This window comes from Cynocephalus volans, chromosome 2 (genome assembly GCF_027409185.1).
Source record: "Cynocephalus volans isolate mCynVol1 chromosome 2, mCynVol1.pri, whole genome shotgun sequence".
Lineage (NCBI taxonomy): Eukaryota > Metazoa > Chordata > Mammalia > Dermoptera > Cynocephalidae > Cynocephalus > Cynocephalus volans.
The window spans coordinates 160251500-160267037 of record NC_084461.1 but is presented as its reverse complement, the minus strand read 5'-3'; the positions used below and the strand labels follow the sequence as shown (position 1 = coordinate 160267037).

The window sequence follows — 15538 nt, the reverse complement described above, 5'->3', positions numbered from 1 at the left end:
GGAAATATGACAAGTAGTTTCCTTAATAGGCATGTCTAGTTTTCTTCTATAGAGAACCTATTGTTAATTCATGCAAAAGGAAAGGGGTATCCTAGACCAAATCCTGGTACGCATGCCACAGAAGCTCCCAAATTATTTTCATAGAATTTAGGTTAAAAGGAGATTAAAGGTCATTAGTTCAATTGCTCTCTTAAGTAAGGGTTTTGGCTGTGTTATGAAAGCTCCCGAACTATTTTCACAGCATTTGGGTTAAAAGGAGATTAGAGGTCATTAGTTCAATTTTTCTCTCAAGTAAGGGTTTTAGCTATCTTACAATTTTGTAGTGTGAAACACATTTGCAACATGCTAAGAACTGGAAACTTTACTGACATTTTGGGTGGGTTAATTCTTTGTTGTAAGGCTGTGCACTTAAGGATTTTGAGCAGCATCCCTGTCCTCTACCTGCTAGATGCCAGTAGCACTTCACAATCAAAATTGCTTCCAGACATTGCCAAATGTCCTCTGGGAGATAAAATTGCCCCCATTTGAGAAGCACTGCTTTATAGCATACTTTCTATAGCACAGTAAACATAGAGGCCAGGTGAGCAAGAATTAAGTCTTTATTATGACCTCTCAAACCAATCAATCTTAAGCATTCCACCTTAATGCTGTCCATAATCTAAACCATGCCAACAACACTGTTAGGCTTACAGAGACCAAGTAAAAATAAGAGTTAAAAAATAAGGTTACCAACCAGTTGGCCTTGTTCTATCTGGTTCTTGTAACATAATCCAAGATCTTGGGGGTGGTTGTTCTGTTGAAACTAGTTGAATAGAAAACACAGAATTAAGCAATATTCTTACACTTCTTCCTAATAAAAAGGTTTAAACAAATGACCACTTACTTCTTTTTGCAGTACCTGACAAATTATCAAGCAAATAGTTCAGTAGCCTTCTTGTTCCATCTGGTTCCTGATAGAGGTTCAATATATCCTGGGTAAGTGGATTTCCTGGAAATATTTTTAAAATAGATAAAATGAAACCAAGACAAGTACCAAAATATTTCAAAATTGAAAAATGTGTCAAAATTATCAGATCTATAACAATGTTATAGTTACTAGTAACATACCAAACTACAGAAAACATTATTTTTTCAGTTTTTGATGTGAAGAGTAAAAATGATTACTACTATGTTCTATAGAGGTAACCAAAAAATTATAATGAATGGACTGATGTCAACCTAGAAGTGTTGTAGTAGTGCTCGGTATCTGACCCTGCCTCACCAACAATTTCAATAACATACGTGGTTATAATGATCAAAAGTGAGTGAAACTGGATTGGTGGTGGTGGGAAGAGGGATTAGAGAAGGGAAAGATGACAGCAGTATAATATAATGACTCAGAGAATGAAAATTTAAGAATGCCAAAAAGCTAACAAGAAAACATCCTAATGACAAATACAAAATAAAGTAAAGAGATGGGGCATATTTGGTTTAAGAGATAACTCACTAAGGAAAGGGGAAAAATCCCATGGCCATGAGCTATTTGTAAATTCAATAACTGTTTTCTAAGTGCCAAAAATGAAAGCAAATACAATGATTTACATGTATCTATGAGAGTTTCAAATCCTCTCAGGAAGATTTCTTATATACATATGAGAAATAACAGTACAATGCAGTGCTTCAAAAGCAAAGTTCCTATTCATGCTACACAAGTGGTGTGTATTATTCTGGATGCCACAGCTCTACTTTAAGAAAGACCTGATAAACTCTATAGATTGAAAAAGGCAGATAAAACAGTGAAAGATTTTAACCATACCAAATGAAGAAAAACGAAAGGATATGATATAAAAGAATGATCACAGCCCAAAGAAAAAAGTGTTTACCCCATATTCTTGTGAAAGACTATACTCAAAAGGCAGAATGAGGACTAGGTGATAGGATCTAAAAGGAAAGGCAAACTCAGAATAGAAGAAGTTGGTAAATACTAGAACTATTTAATACCCTAGTAGTCTAAGAATTATAAAGGTAAAAAATGTGCTGCTGTAAGTACAAAATATGTTTTTGCAGGAAGACAAGTTATAAGAGTATCATTCCCTTATAAAAGCACAGACCTTTCATATTTTCATTTAGTCACAATCCTGTGAGACAGGTGCAGTCACAACCCAAAAGTTACCAGCACCCTTTATTAAGCATATCTTGAGAAAATGAAGTCAACCAAAAACTTCTTAGTACTCGGTAAGCTGCTCATTCTAATCAGGCCAACACCGACACTGTCTTTTTACTATTTTCTAGCACAAAAAATATTTAGAGGTGACCATAACTATATGATCCTCCCCTCTAAGATCTTTTTTTAAAAATTAAAAACCATCCCCAAACACAAACATCCATTTATGACTAATAAAATTCATATGAAGCCCAATTGTGTATTTCCCCGAGTGTCTGCTTGCTTTTTGGAATTCCTTTAAATTTAAAATTAATTTGCTCTTCATTGCCTGGAAAAAGAATATAATATACATAAAGTTAACAAAAACAACAACAAAATTCTGGAATTAAAACATGTTACTGAATCTTCAGAAATAATAAACAAAAGTAAACGAGAGAAGTTGTTTCTGCACAGATGGAATTAACATGCTTTACCCCACTGCTCCCACTAAGTACAACTAAAAACCCTGTATATTATGTGTAAAACAAACATAAGATTCTGAAACGTGGAGAGAAGGCAGAATGATTAGAGACCTCAGGATCTGAGAAATGACACAGTGGTGAGTTCCCTGGGTTTACTTTTTGCCTACTTCCCAGATGTGGAGATGACAAAGCCAGTAACGTGGAAACACCAGTGGGTATAGACCAGAAAAATCCCAACAAAGCCAAAGGACCAGAAAAGGGCTGCCTAGAAAGACAAAAGTTTTAGATAAGAACCACTCTATTCTAGCTAAACACCAAAGAAAAAAAAAAAAAAGCTTTATCTCCACTCTCTCCAGCAAAGACCAAGTGGGGAGCCTAGACTTCCACCCTCCCGAGGAAGAAAGAAGGCATTCCAACATCCCTGCTGGAGTAATGTCAGAGCTGGAACTTTCATACCCTCCAGGTAATAATGGATCCTCCTCCTCCATCAACAAGGAGGCTTTCTTCTACCTCCCTTCTGGGGATGATGTCAGAGGAGGCCAAGTAGAGTCAAGACTATCACCATCTCCCAGCAATTAATAATGCCACATCAATACAGTGTCTGGAGACCACATGGAGAGCCAAAACTGCCACTTCAACTGAACAGTAATGTCAACAGAGGCTAAGTGAAACCTGAAGTTCTTCCTTCTCTGGCAGTGAGGAGACAGTGCCCCTGCTTCCCTGGCCCGAGCAGTGATAGAGAAAGCCAGCTAAACCAAAAAGTTTAAGTAAGATCCAGAGTCTCATTACATAGTGTGATAAGTCCAGTTTCAACTGAAAAACATTCATCACACCAAGAACTAGGAAGATTTCAAATGAAAAAAGATAAACAATAGATTCCAACAGTGAGCTGACAAAAATATTAGAATTATCTGACCAAAATAAAACAGTCATGATATAAATGCTCCAATGAAAAATTACAAACATGCTTAAAACAAATGAAAAAAACAGGAAGATGCAGCAAAGAAAAAGAAAACTCCAGCAAATAAAACATTAAAAAAAAAAAAAAAAAAAGGAAATATGAGAATTGAAAAACAGAATAAATGAAATGAAAAGCTCAGTGGATGGGCTCAACACTAGAAGAACAGGGGAAAGAATCAGTGAACTGGAAGACAGAACAGAAATCAGAAATGACTCAATTTAAACAACGAAAAGAAATCAGACCAAAAAAAGAAAAAAGAACAGAGTCTTCAGGACTTGTGGAACTATAACAGAAGATTTAACATTCATGTCGTCAAGGTCTTGGAAGCAGATGAGAAAGAGGACAGAGCTGAAAAAGTATTCAAAGAGATAATGATTGAAAACATTCCAAATTTGGCAAGAAACATAAACCACGGAATCAAGAATCTGAGCAAACTCCCAAAAAGAACAAACCAAAAGGAATCCACACCAACACACATCATAGCTAAACCTCTGAAAACTGAAAAGAAACCTTGAAAGCTGCCAGAGAAAAAACACCACCTTACCTGTAAGGAGAAAAAAATTTGAATGACAGAGGATTTCACAGTGACCAGAAATAAGTGGCACAATATTTTTCAAGTGCTTAAGGTGAAAATAATTCTTAAGAATGAAGGAGAAATACTTTCTCAGATGATGAAAAACTAAGAGAATGTGTTGCCAGCATACCTAACCAAACGGAACCACTAAAGGAAGTTCTCTAAAGAGAAAGGAAATGATAAAAGAAGAAACCTTGGAACATCAGGTAAAAAAAGAGAATACAGTAAACAAAGGATATGGGGAAATATGTGCTTTCCTTCTCCTACATTTTCTAAATCGTGTATGGCAGTTAAAAAATTTTTCTAACAATGGATGTTGTAATGGGAGCCGTTCTGGTCGTTTTATTTTCTGTGCCCCGGAAGACCTCCCTTAATTTTCGTTTTTGGTCCTCTTTGCTAAGAAGAGCTGTTGAAAAGGTCATAATACTGCAGTTCAGAAGAAAGGAACTGAGATAAGTAATCAAGAAAATTCCTCCTCTTAAAACGGATGCAGCGCTGTAAATAGAAGCTATAGAAAGGTTTAGGAATTGTATAACAAGGGAGTTTAACAAACTATCCCCATGGAGTTGAGTTATAGAGAGGATACAAGCTGGATTGTCCACAAAATCAAATTACTGAAGTAAATGCAAAACAAGTGAAGTCTCACAGAATGCAGAGAAAAAGGGAAAAGAAATCAAGATAAGAAAAGAGGAGAAAAAGACCTAGCGGGCTGGTCCAGGAAATATAATCTACGCATAATAGGAATACCTGAAACAGAGGACAGAGTAAATGGAGCTGAAACAGTAATTAAGGAGCTAACTGAAGAAAATTTTCCAAAGTTGAACACACTAGATCTACAAATGGAAAAGGTCCACAGGGTACCTTTAAAATTCAATGAAAAGAAAGCAACACCTAGACATATTCTGGTGACATTTTTAAATTTCAAGGATAAAGAAAAAATTCTACAAGTATCCAGACAGAGAAAGCAAGTTATCTATAAAGGGGCAAAAGTCAGGCTGAGCTCAGATTTTTCTCTTGCAACTCTAAATGCCAGAGGACAACGGAACAATACCTACATAGTTTTAAGGGAAAATAACTTTGAGCCAAGAATTATATACCCTGCCAAGTTATCATTTCTGTACAAGGGCAACTGGAAGACATTCTCAAATATGCAGAGGTTGAGAGAGTATGTCAACCAAGAACATTCCCTGAAAAGTTTGCTGAATGATTTACTGCAGCAAACAGAGAACATAAACTGAAGTAACTCAAGAGCAGATGCAATTGCATGAAAGAATTAATGGTAAGCATTATAACTAGTTAAGGAGCATTTAAGTTTAAATTGTTGTAGATAGAATAATAAAAATAAATACAAAAATAGATTTGTAAACTGGGTTTAAAATTTCAGTTATATAGTTTTAAACTGTGAAAGAGCATGCCACATGTTCAATATATTGGGCAAATAAGTACTGTTTTCTTTTTAGTATGTAGTATTATAGATAAAGATACGTGTACTCTTAAACTAAAATAAAAAGGCTTTGTCACTGTGGAAGGAGAAGTAAAGATATTCTAAACGTTAATTTGTCAAAACTGGAAAACAGTAGTACAATTTTACTTTATAAATAAAATTTACTTACTGTATTTAAAGGAAAAAAGTAGTAAGTTTATCTATAATGTAAACACTGATAGTGTAAGAAGAAAATTTCCAAATCACTGGTTGGGGAGGGGAGTGGATAGTAAACTTCTTTTATGTAAATGTCACATGGGGGAAAACAATAGTTACTGCATGATACAGTAGTTCATACTGTCGAAGTAAACAGGACTGAAGCCATGCTGGGACCTAAAACCACATGGGCTCTAAAAGATTTTAAAAGACAGTTTTTTTGTCAGCATGCATTTTTCTGTGTTCCCTCCTTTCCCATAGTTATTTGATATTTTGAAACTTGGCTACAGGGTAAGATGGTATTATTTCCATAAATGTAAAGCTGTTTTTCAGCTAGCCTGGAACTGCAAACTTGCCACAAGACACAAAATATCCAGATCCCAGGAAACCAAAGAAGATATCAATAAAGCTGTACAGATTCCACCCTGAAGCTCATCAAAATCCAGCAGGACCCTAAGATAACATCAAGGATGGGAACAGAAACCAGATTGAACCTTGGCGAGACCCTGCATCTGGCTCCTTGCTCAGAGCCCTCAAAGCTCACATCCCCCTCCCTCCTTTTCACTTCCCACATTCCATTCCCTCAACCACCTCTTTAAAAACCCTCAGTAAATCTGAGTCTTTGAGGTTTTAGTCTGGCCATTCTCCCTCAGGTTTACTGGAAAGATGGATTTGCCTAACATCTCTCCTCAGGTTACTGGTATTCCTGAGTAAAAGCTGACTTCCTCCACCATTAATTTGACTTTCAGGTTGTTTGTTTTTCATTTGGGACAGGCAACTGGAGTTAGATTCAGTAGCAGATTTTGGCAAACCTAAGCCAATAGCTGAAAGCCCTTGGGTAACAGATTTTGGCAAGCCAAGCCAAACCAAAGTTTTAGTATAGGGCAGGCAGCCAGACTTGGGTTCGGTAACAATATAAGTAAATTTGATATTGAGATAAGTGTTGCAGACAAAAACAAAACATATACATTCCAATACTTTGGATTGTATAAGCAAAAGAAAAACAGCAAGTTAGGTCACGAGTTCAGATCCTCATACTGGCCAGCCACCAAAAAAAACCAAAAAGCAAGGAAACATTAAAATTAGCATAAAATAAATTGACAGAAGTACAGATGAATTATCATACCCATAAACTGGTTAAGTATTCTTACTACAAAGATTCATATTGGGTCAAAAATCAGTTTCCACCTTGTAATTTATTTGTGCAAAACAAAGGATAAAAGGGCTTAAAGATACTAGAGTACTTCAAAAAGTTCGTGGAAAAATAGAATTGATAATATGAATCTAATGGAAATTATAACTCAGAAACAGAGCAACATTTTTATTAGACAGAATCCAAGCATATAACAAGATAGTTTATATTTACAAAACATACAATGACAGGATGTAACTTTTAAGAGATCTATGTGATAAATAACATGGCATTCATACGTAAATTAAATTTTTTATGTTGATGTGGGTGATAGTTTTATTAATGTTAAACCAACATACTCATATTTTGAAAACCCTGTATGTTTAAAATTAGTGTATTTTATGTACTTAAAGTTCATTAAGAAATCCTCCAATTAAAGAGAATACATATAGCAAAAAAAAAATTTTCTAACACTGATGTGATTCTAAATGTATATAGAGAAAATATTTTAAACAACTATATTATAAATGGAGGTTAACAAAAGAATGTAAAGAAAGTTAAGGTTTCTATATGTCACTTGAACTGGTAAAATGATAAATCAGTAGAGTGTGGTAAGTTATACATACACCATGTAATACCTGGAACAACCACTAAAAAAGATATACAAACAGACACACTCAAAACACTACAGATAAATAAAAATGGATTATCTAAAGACTTTTCACATAACCCACAGGAAGGCAGAAAAAAGAAAAGAAACAAAAAAGTAGAACTAATAGAAAACAGAAAATAAAACAGCAGACTTGAGCACTAACTAATCGATAAATACATGTAGGTTGAAGGGAAAAGGATGAAACAAAATACATGTCATGCAAAAATTAATCAAAGGAAAGCAGGAGTGACTATATTAATATCAGATAAAGGGGACTTCAAATGATAAAGGATCAATCCCCCATGAAGACATAGCAATTCTAAATGTATTCCCACCAAATACAGAACCACAAAATACTTAAGCAAAAACTGACAGACCTAAAAGGGAAATATATAAATGTGTAATTACAGTTGGAGACTTCAACACCCCTCTGTCAACAAACAAAAGGCCAAAAAACTCAACAACACCATCAACCTAAAAGACATTAGGTTAAAATATAGAACTGAATCCACATTTTTTCCCCAGTGCCCAAGAAATATATACCAAGATAGACCATATCCAGGGCCCTAAAATAAGCTTTGACAAATTGAAATCATACAGAACGCATAAGGGTACCTTGAAAAGTCCATGGAAAGATTCATATTATCTTTTAATTTTATTTTTCCACAAACTTTTTGAAGTGTCTTTGTATTCTCTGACTACAATGTAATCACATTAAAAATCAGTAACTGAAAGACAACAGGAAAATCTCCAAACGCTTGGAAAATTCTAAATAATCCATGTCAAAGAGGAAGTCTCTCAGGAAATTTAAAAATGCAATGACCTAGTGAAAATGAAAAGATAACATATTAAAATCTGTGGCTGGCCACAGTTAAGCAGGGCTGAGAGGAAAAGTTATAGATTACATGTGTACACATTAGAAAAGAGGAAAAAGTCTCAATTCAATAATCTTAGTCCCACTTCATAAAGAACATAGAGAAAAAGAACAAAATAAACCCAAAGCAAGAAGAAGCTACTGAAGAGCAGAAACCAATGAAATGAAAAACAGAAAAAATTTTAAAAGCTGTTTCTTTGAGAAGATCAATAACATCAACAAACCTCTAACAAGACTGACAAAGAAAAAGAGAGAAGAAAAAATTATCAATATCAGGACTGAAATGGAGTAGCACTATAGACCCTGCAGGCATCAAAAGGATAAGGGAATACTATAAACCCTACATAGACAAATTTAATAACATAGATGAAATGCACCATCTTCCTCAGAAAACACAAACTACCACAACTCACATATTATGAAATATAATTTGAATAGCCCTACAGCTATTAAGTAAATGAATCTGTAATTTAAAAGCTACCAAAAAATAAGTCTCCAGGCCCAGATGTTTTCACTGAAAAATTATTCAAAACATCTAAAAACAAATTAACATCTATTCTACAGAATCTCTTCCAGAAAACAGAAAATGAGGGAACACTTTCAATTTCATTATATGAAGCTAATATTACCCTGATACAAAAAGCAAAGAGTGAAAATATAAAACAAATAAAACAAAACTAAAAATATCCCTCATGAATACAGAGGCAAAAATCCTTAAGAAAATATTAGCAAACAATGAACAATAAATAAAAGAATTACACACCATGGCCAAGTGGTGTTTATTCCAGGAATGCAAGGCTACTTCAATATTTGAAAATCAATCAATGTAATCCAACATATTACCAGGCTAAAGAAGAAAAATTACATGATCATATCAACTGATGCAAACTAAGCGTCTGACAAAATTAAACACCCATTCATGATTTAAAATTCTCAGAAAAATAGGAAAAGGGGGAAACTTCTTCAAATTGATAAAGAACAGGCTGGCCAGTTAGCTCACTTGGTTAGAGCATGTTGCTCATAACACCAAGATCAAGGGTTCAGATCCCCTTACTGGCCAGTAGCCTAAAAATAAAAAATAAAAAAATTAAAATCTGCCAAGATAAAGATCATGTACAAAATATCTACTGCTAACATTATACTTAATAGTAAAAGACTGAATACTTTTCAAGATTGAGAACAAGGAGAGATGTCTGGTCTCTTCAACACAGTGCTAAAAGTTCTAGTCAGTGCAATAAGGCAAGAAACAGAAAGGCATACATATTGGAAAGAAAGAAATAAAACTCTATTTGCTGATGACATGATTTTTTACATAGAAAATCCCAAGAAAGTTTACAAAAACAAAAACTCCTAGAAGTGAGTTCAACAAGATGGCAGAATACCAGATAAACATTTAAAAAAAAACCCATTGTATTTCTATATACCTGGAATGAACACATGAACAGCAAAATTTTAAATATAGTACTGTTTATAAACACTTAAAACAAAAGACTGAGGTATAAATCTAACAAAATACGTACAAGACTTGCATACCCAAAACTATACAACACTGATGAGAAAAGTCAAAGGTGATCTCAATAAATGGAGACATATGGCATGCTCATGGATTGGAAGATCCAACACAGTAAACGTGTCAATTCTCTCCAATGTGATATACAGGTTTAAAACAATTCCAATCAAAATCCCAGCAATATGTTTTGTAACTACAAACAAGACTACTCTAAAATTTATATGGAAAAGCAAAGTAACTAGAAGAGCTGAAACAATTTTGAAAAAGACTAAAGTCTTCTAATAACCTTCTAGTAGTCTAACAGTCTACCCCATTTCAATACTTATCACAGAGCTACAGTTACACTGTGTGTCTAGAGAAAGACAAACACACAAATCAATGAAACAGAAGAGAATCCAGAAGTAGACTCACACAGATATGCCCAACTGAACTTTGACAAAGGTGCAAAAGCAATTCAATGGAGGTTAGACGGTCTTTCAAAAGATGGTGTTGGAGCATTCGGACATCCATAGGCAAAAAAATAATAAAATAAAAAAACACTGTAACTAATCCTTACATCTGTTAACTCAATTTTAAACTAAAATGAATCACAGACTTAAATGTAAAACATGACCCCATTAAACTTTTAGAACAAAATACAGGAGAAAAATCTTTGGGATCTAGAGCTATTCAAAGAGTTCTCAGACTTGACACCAGAAGAAAGATCCACAAAAGAAAATTGATAAATTGGACTTCGTCAAGATTAAAAACTTCTGTTATGCAAAAGACCCTGTTAAGAGGTTCAAAAGACAAGCTACACAGTGGGAGAAAATACATGCAAACCACATACCCAGCCAAGGACTAATATCTAGAATATACAAGGAACTCCCCAAATATAACAGTAAAAAAGCAAATAATCCAATTAGAACACGGGCAAAGAAGAGATTTTCACAGATGAAATATAGATGACAAATAAGCACACCCAAAGGTGTTCAACATCTTTAGCCACTGGGGAAATGCCTATTAAAACCACAAAATATAACTACACATCTACCAGATTGCTAAAATAAAAATAGTGACAACACCAAATGCTGGATGCAGAGAAACTAGATCATCCATACACCACTGGTGAGAATGTAAAACAGTACTGCCACTCTAAAAAAGTTTCTTAAACAACTCAACATGCAACTTCTTAAAAGACTAAACACGCAACTTCCAAATGACCCAGCAATTGCACTCCTGGCTATTTATCCTAGAAAAATGAAGACTTATGCTCACACAATAACCTATACATAAAACGTTCATAGCAGCTTTACTCGTAATGGCCCAACCTGGAAGCAACCCACATGTCCTTCAACAGGTGGATGGTTAAACCAACCATGAGACATTCATACCACGGAATCAATATAAAGGAACAAACTATCAATACATGCAGCAACCTAAATGAATAGAATTAACCTGAGTAAAGAAAGCCAAACTCTGGGCCGGCCCGTGGCTCACTCGGGAGAGTGTGGTGCTGAGAACACCAAGGCCCCGGGTTCGGATCCCATATACGGATGGCCGGTTCGCTCACTGGCTGAGCGTGGTGCTCACAACACCAAGTCAAGGGTTAAGATCCCCTTACCAGTCATCTTTTAAAAAAAAAAAAAAAAAAAAAAAAAAGAAAGCCAAACTCAAAAGCTTACATACGGTATGATACCATTTATGTAATATTCTTGAAACAGCAAAATTATAGAAGCGGAAGAAATCAATGGTTGTCAGAAGTTAAGGAGTGAGTTGGGGCAGGAAGAAATTTATATGGAAAGGGAAAGTAACTAGAAGAGCTAAAACAATTTTGAAAAAGACTAAATTCTTCTAGTAACCAGAGGTGGTGGCTATAAAAAGACAATATGAGAAATCCTTTGGTGATGGAAATGTTCTGTATCTTTTTTTAAACTGACAAAATGTATACATTTATGGGGTGTGATGTTTCAATACATGCATACGTTGTGGAATGATCAAATCAGGCCAATTAACTTATCTATCACTTCAAACACTTATCACTTCTTTGTGGTGAGAACATTTTTAATCCATTCCTCTAGCTATTTTGAAATATACAATATGTTACTGTTAACTTTAGTCACCATACTGTGCAACAGATCATCAGAACCTATTCCTCCCATCTAACTAAAATGAGGGTAACATCTCCCCTCGCCCCCTCGCCTCTGGTAACCACCATTTCTACTCTCTCTGAGTTCCACTTTTTTAGATTCATCATGTAAGTGAGATCATGTGGTATTCGTCTCTCTGTGCCTGACTTATTTCACAAAATGTTCCATATCTTGACTGTTTTGCTTGTGATACTGTACTACAATTTTGAAAGATGCTGCTATCACTGTGGGAAATTGACTAAAGGGTACAAGGACAATTCTGCATTATTTCTTACCAGTGCATGTGAATCTACAAGTATCTCAAAATAAAAAGTTTAAAAGTAAAAAAAGTAAACCAGCACCTACGGGTCACAGTCCTTCCTTTTACTGTAGCACAATTCTGAAGAACATGGAAAACAAGTGAAGCACGCTAGTCCTATGAAGTCAACTTTTAAAAAACGGTATGAACTGATTTATGAAGTAGAAATATTTTGGCTCTGTATGATTTAACTAATAGACATGACTCTGATGTAATACATGTAATATATTTTCTCTCTTCCAAATTATGTTGCCATGAGAAATCAATTATAGAAACTTTCTGAGAAAGCAAGGATGAAGTAATTGCTTTAAGAAGTAGCTGGCACCAAATTAGAATTAAAGTGTATGCTGCAAAAGCTTGGAAAAAGAACAAGATTTGTCTTAAACAGGTGAAATCACTGAAAAGATTGCTATTACAGACAGATGTGTAACACTGTCCAACAGGATATCTGAGATGAACAAATGTCTGTGAAACCATACTTGCAAGGAAGAAACATAAAAGTCTAGACGTAAAAGAGTAAAAGATCTTTTTGAAGAGGTGGGTATTTAAAAGAAAAGAAAAAAATCTTTTTGAAATGGGAGAGCAAAGAATCATCAAAAACAAAGGTGCCATAAATACTGCCCTATACCTCCCCACACATTTATACTCTGAGTCTTTTACGCACATTAAATCAGTATAAAGATTTGTGACTGATGACCCTACCTTCAAATAAAGTTTGTGAATCCTTGATGAATACAAATTATGGTTTGTAAAATATATACTGTAAGATTATAAAACCTTGAACTGGAAGAACATGTGTCAGTAGCTCCCTCTGCCATGAGAATGACTGAACAAGGAACAAAGAGAGCCTCAACATTCTGTAATGTCTTATTTCTTCTGCATTAAAAAAATCAAACCGAAAGTGACAAAATATTGTTAATTCTGGTGGTCAGTATATGCCTACACTTTGTTTGCTACATTTAGTGCTTTTCTGTTCTTCAAATTTAAAAACAGAAAATAAAGTAAAAGAGCTAGACTGGGAGACATAACAGAAAAAGGCATCCTCAGCTTACGTATCACTGGCCTTTATTTTAAGAAGTCTCAGCCAGTCTGGCCCACGTAGAAAAACACTTTCCAAACAACCATTTATAATGCTGATGTTTTTTGGATATGATTTTACACACTTGTGAACATACATTTGTGGGTTTTTGAATACTGTTATTTCATGATAATATAAAAAGAGTTTCTAGGAATAAAACCTCATTTATAACTGTATTTTTAAGAAATAAGAATGCAATTCTTTAAGACTTCATTCAGTGACTTTTGTTTCAGAAGCAGTTGTACAGTATGCTGGACACACTTACCCAAGACTGGTGAAGAATCACTTAATGTGATAAATTTACAGGTATTGACATATTGTTAACATATGACTTAATCTTGCTGGCTTAAAAAAACATATGCCCTAATAGTTCTTAATGGATCAATTATATCTCCCATTTCTAACATATTAAATAAGTCCTCATAAATCAAGTTTTAAAAATTATGTTCAAATCCTCATCTTTATTAGCAGGTCCAAATGGATCAAAATTTTCTACTTACTATTTTCTGTATTTTATGAGAGTCTCCATTTTTTCAGATTTGAACATAAGAAAAAAATCTGCATAACATGATGAAATAAGGTGTGGCCTCCTGAGTGTATTACCAGAACACACAGTTGATTAAAACAGAGGCTAGAAAAAGCAAGGCTGGGCTAGGAGCGAAAAAGAATACAAAGACTAGTAGACAGCCTATAGCTGAACAGACAAGAGAGAAAACCATTGATGTTTCTAAGAAACTGATAGTTTGGGGAAAAGTAAGCCTGCAAAAAAATCCCTTGGAGAAAGGATTCTCTCTCACGGCTTCCTGTGATTCAAAGACATACACAGAAACTAAAAAGAGCACAAATGTGGACGTCGTACCTTTCAGGCCTAATGTCTGCAACTGAAACAGTTTTCCCAGCTCAAAAGGTAGAACTCGTAACTGGTTGTTATTTAAATGGAGCTCCCTGTTGATGTAAAAATTCCAGTAAGTCAGAAGACACATTAACCTTTAACTAATAGTTAAAGTCAACAATATAATTTCTAGAAACATAAGCACCTAATATAAAAATTTTATATTATATTCCAATGTCTACTATAGTGCTTCTCACACTATATGTGGTTAAGAAAAACTGCCACAGATCAATCAATACTTTTGTAAAATACAAGAAAAAATAAATTACTAGCAAAATGAAACAAGGAAAATAAAGGACAAAAAACAAGCCCTAATTTTTTACAATTATTAAATTCAACAGAGATATATAAAATTATTCATTTATCTCAATGCAGATTGGTAACACACAGTTGCAAACTGACACCAGTCCACAGACCACACTGAGTTGCACTGGTCTAGCACACATGGGATATACTATACATATTTAAGAATGCAGAATTAATAAAACAGCCTGACATGAATTGTTAAAAGAGAACTAAAATGATCATGTAGCACCAACTCAGAAGAACTTATAATAGACACACAATTAAGTTTATGATTACTATCTCTCCAAATTTACTAAAGTTTCACTTTAGAAATAAAGGCAGCTGTATTAACTACTAATGATTATTTTAATGATTTGTTTTGTGTAGATAATCATACGAGGGTACTGCAAAAAGTTCATGGAAAGGCTCGTATTTTCTTTTAATTCTATTTTTCCACTAATGTTTTGAAGTACCCTCGTAACATAAATATCAAAGGAATCTTCAGTAGGGAAAAAAGAGCAACCAGAGATCCAACACTGAGATACTGGCAATTTCCACATTAAGTTTTATTTATCAGTTTTTAAGTGTGAAAGAGAACTATTTCTATAATCTTTGGTTCTTGAAATTTAAATGAATCATGGTTGCTACTGAGCAAAGCAGAGGTCTGTAAGGACATAAAATCAAGAAAAACTAGTTCTAAATAATTGGTTCCTATTTAGTTCCAAATATATTATATGAGAAAGGAGATCCTTTAAGTAAATTAGTTTTAATTTAAAATGGTCATAGTATATACTCAATAATTAAGCCTAGGAAAACATCAAAAGACTGGACTGGGAGCAATATAGACAATAAAACTTTCATGAGGTGCTTATTCCTCCTTACGACTGGGCTAATGGTAGAAAGCAGCAGA

General features: G+C 34.3%; 1 protein-coding gene across 3 annotated transcripts in view; it reads right to left on the bottom strand.

The window, feature by feature from the left end:
* CNOT6 (CCR4-NOT transcription complex subunit 6) overlaps nt 1-15538 on the bottom strand; it is a 70936-nt gene that overhangs the window by 8836 nt on the left and 46562 nt on the right. The window contains exons 4-6 of one of the 3 annotated variants that reach the window (XM_063086116.1): nt 14311-14396; nt 884-988; nt 734-802 (exon numbers count right to left, since the gene is read on the bottom strand). In XM_063086116.1, the coding sequence (XP_062942186.1) occupies nt 734-802; nt 884-988; nt 14311-14396 (260 nt within the window). The remainder of the gene's footprint in view (nt 1-733; nt 803-883; nt 989-14310; nt 14397-15538) is intronic. The other 2 variants (XM_063086117.1, XM_063086118.1) reach the window with 2 other exon arrangements.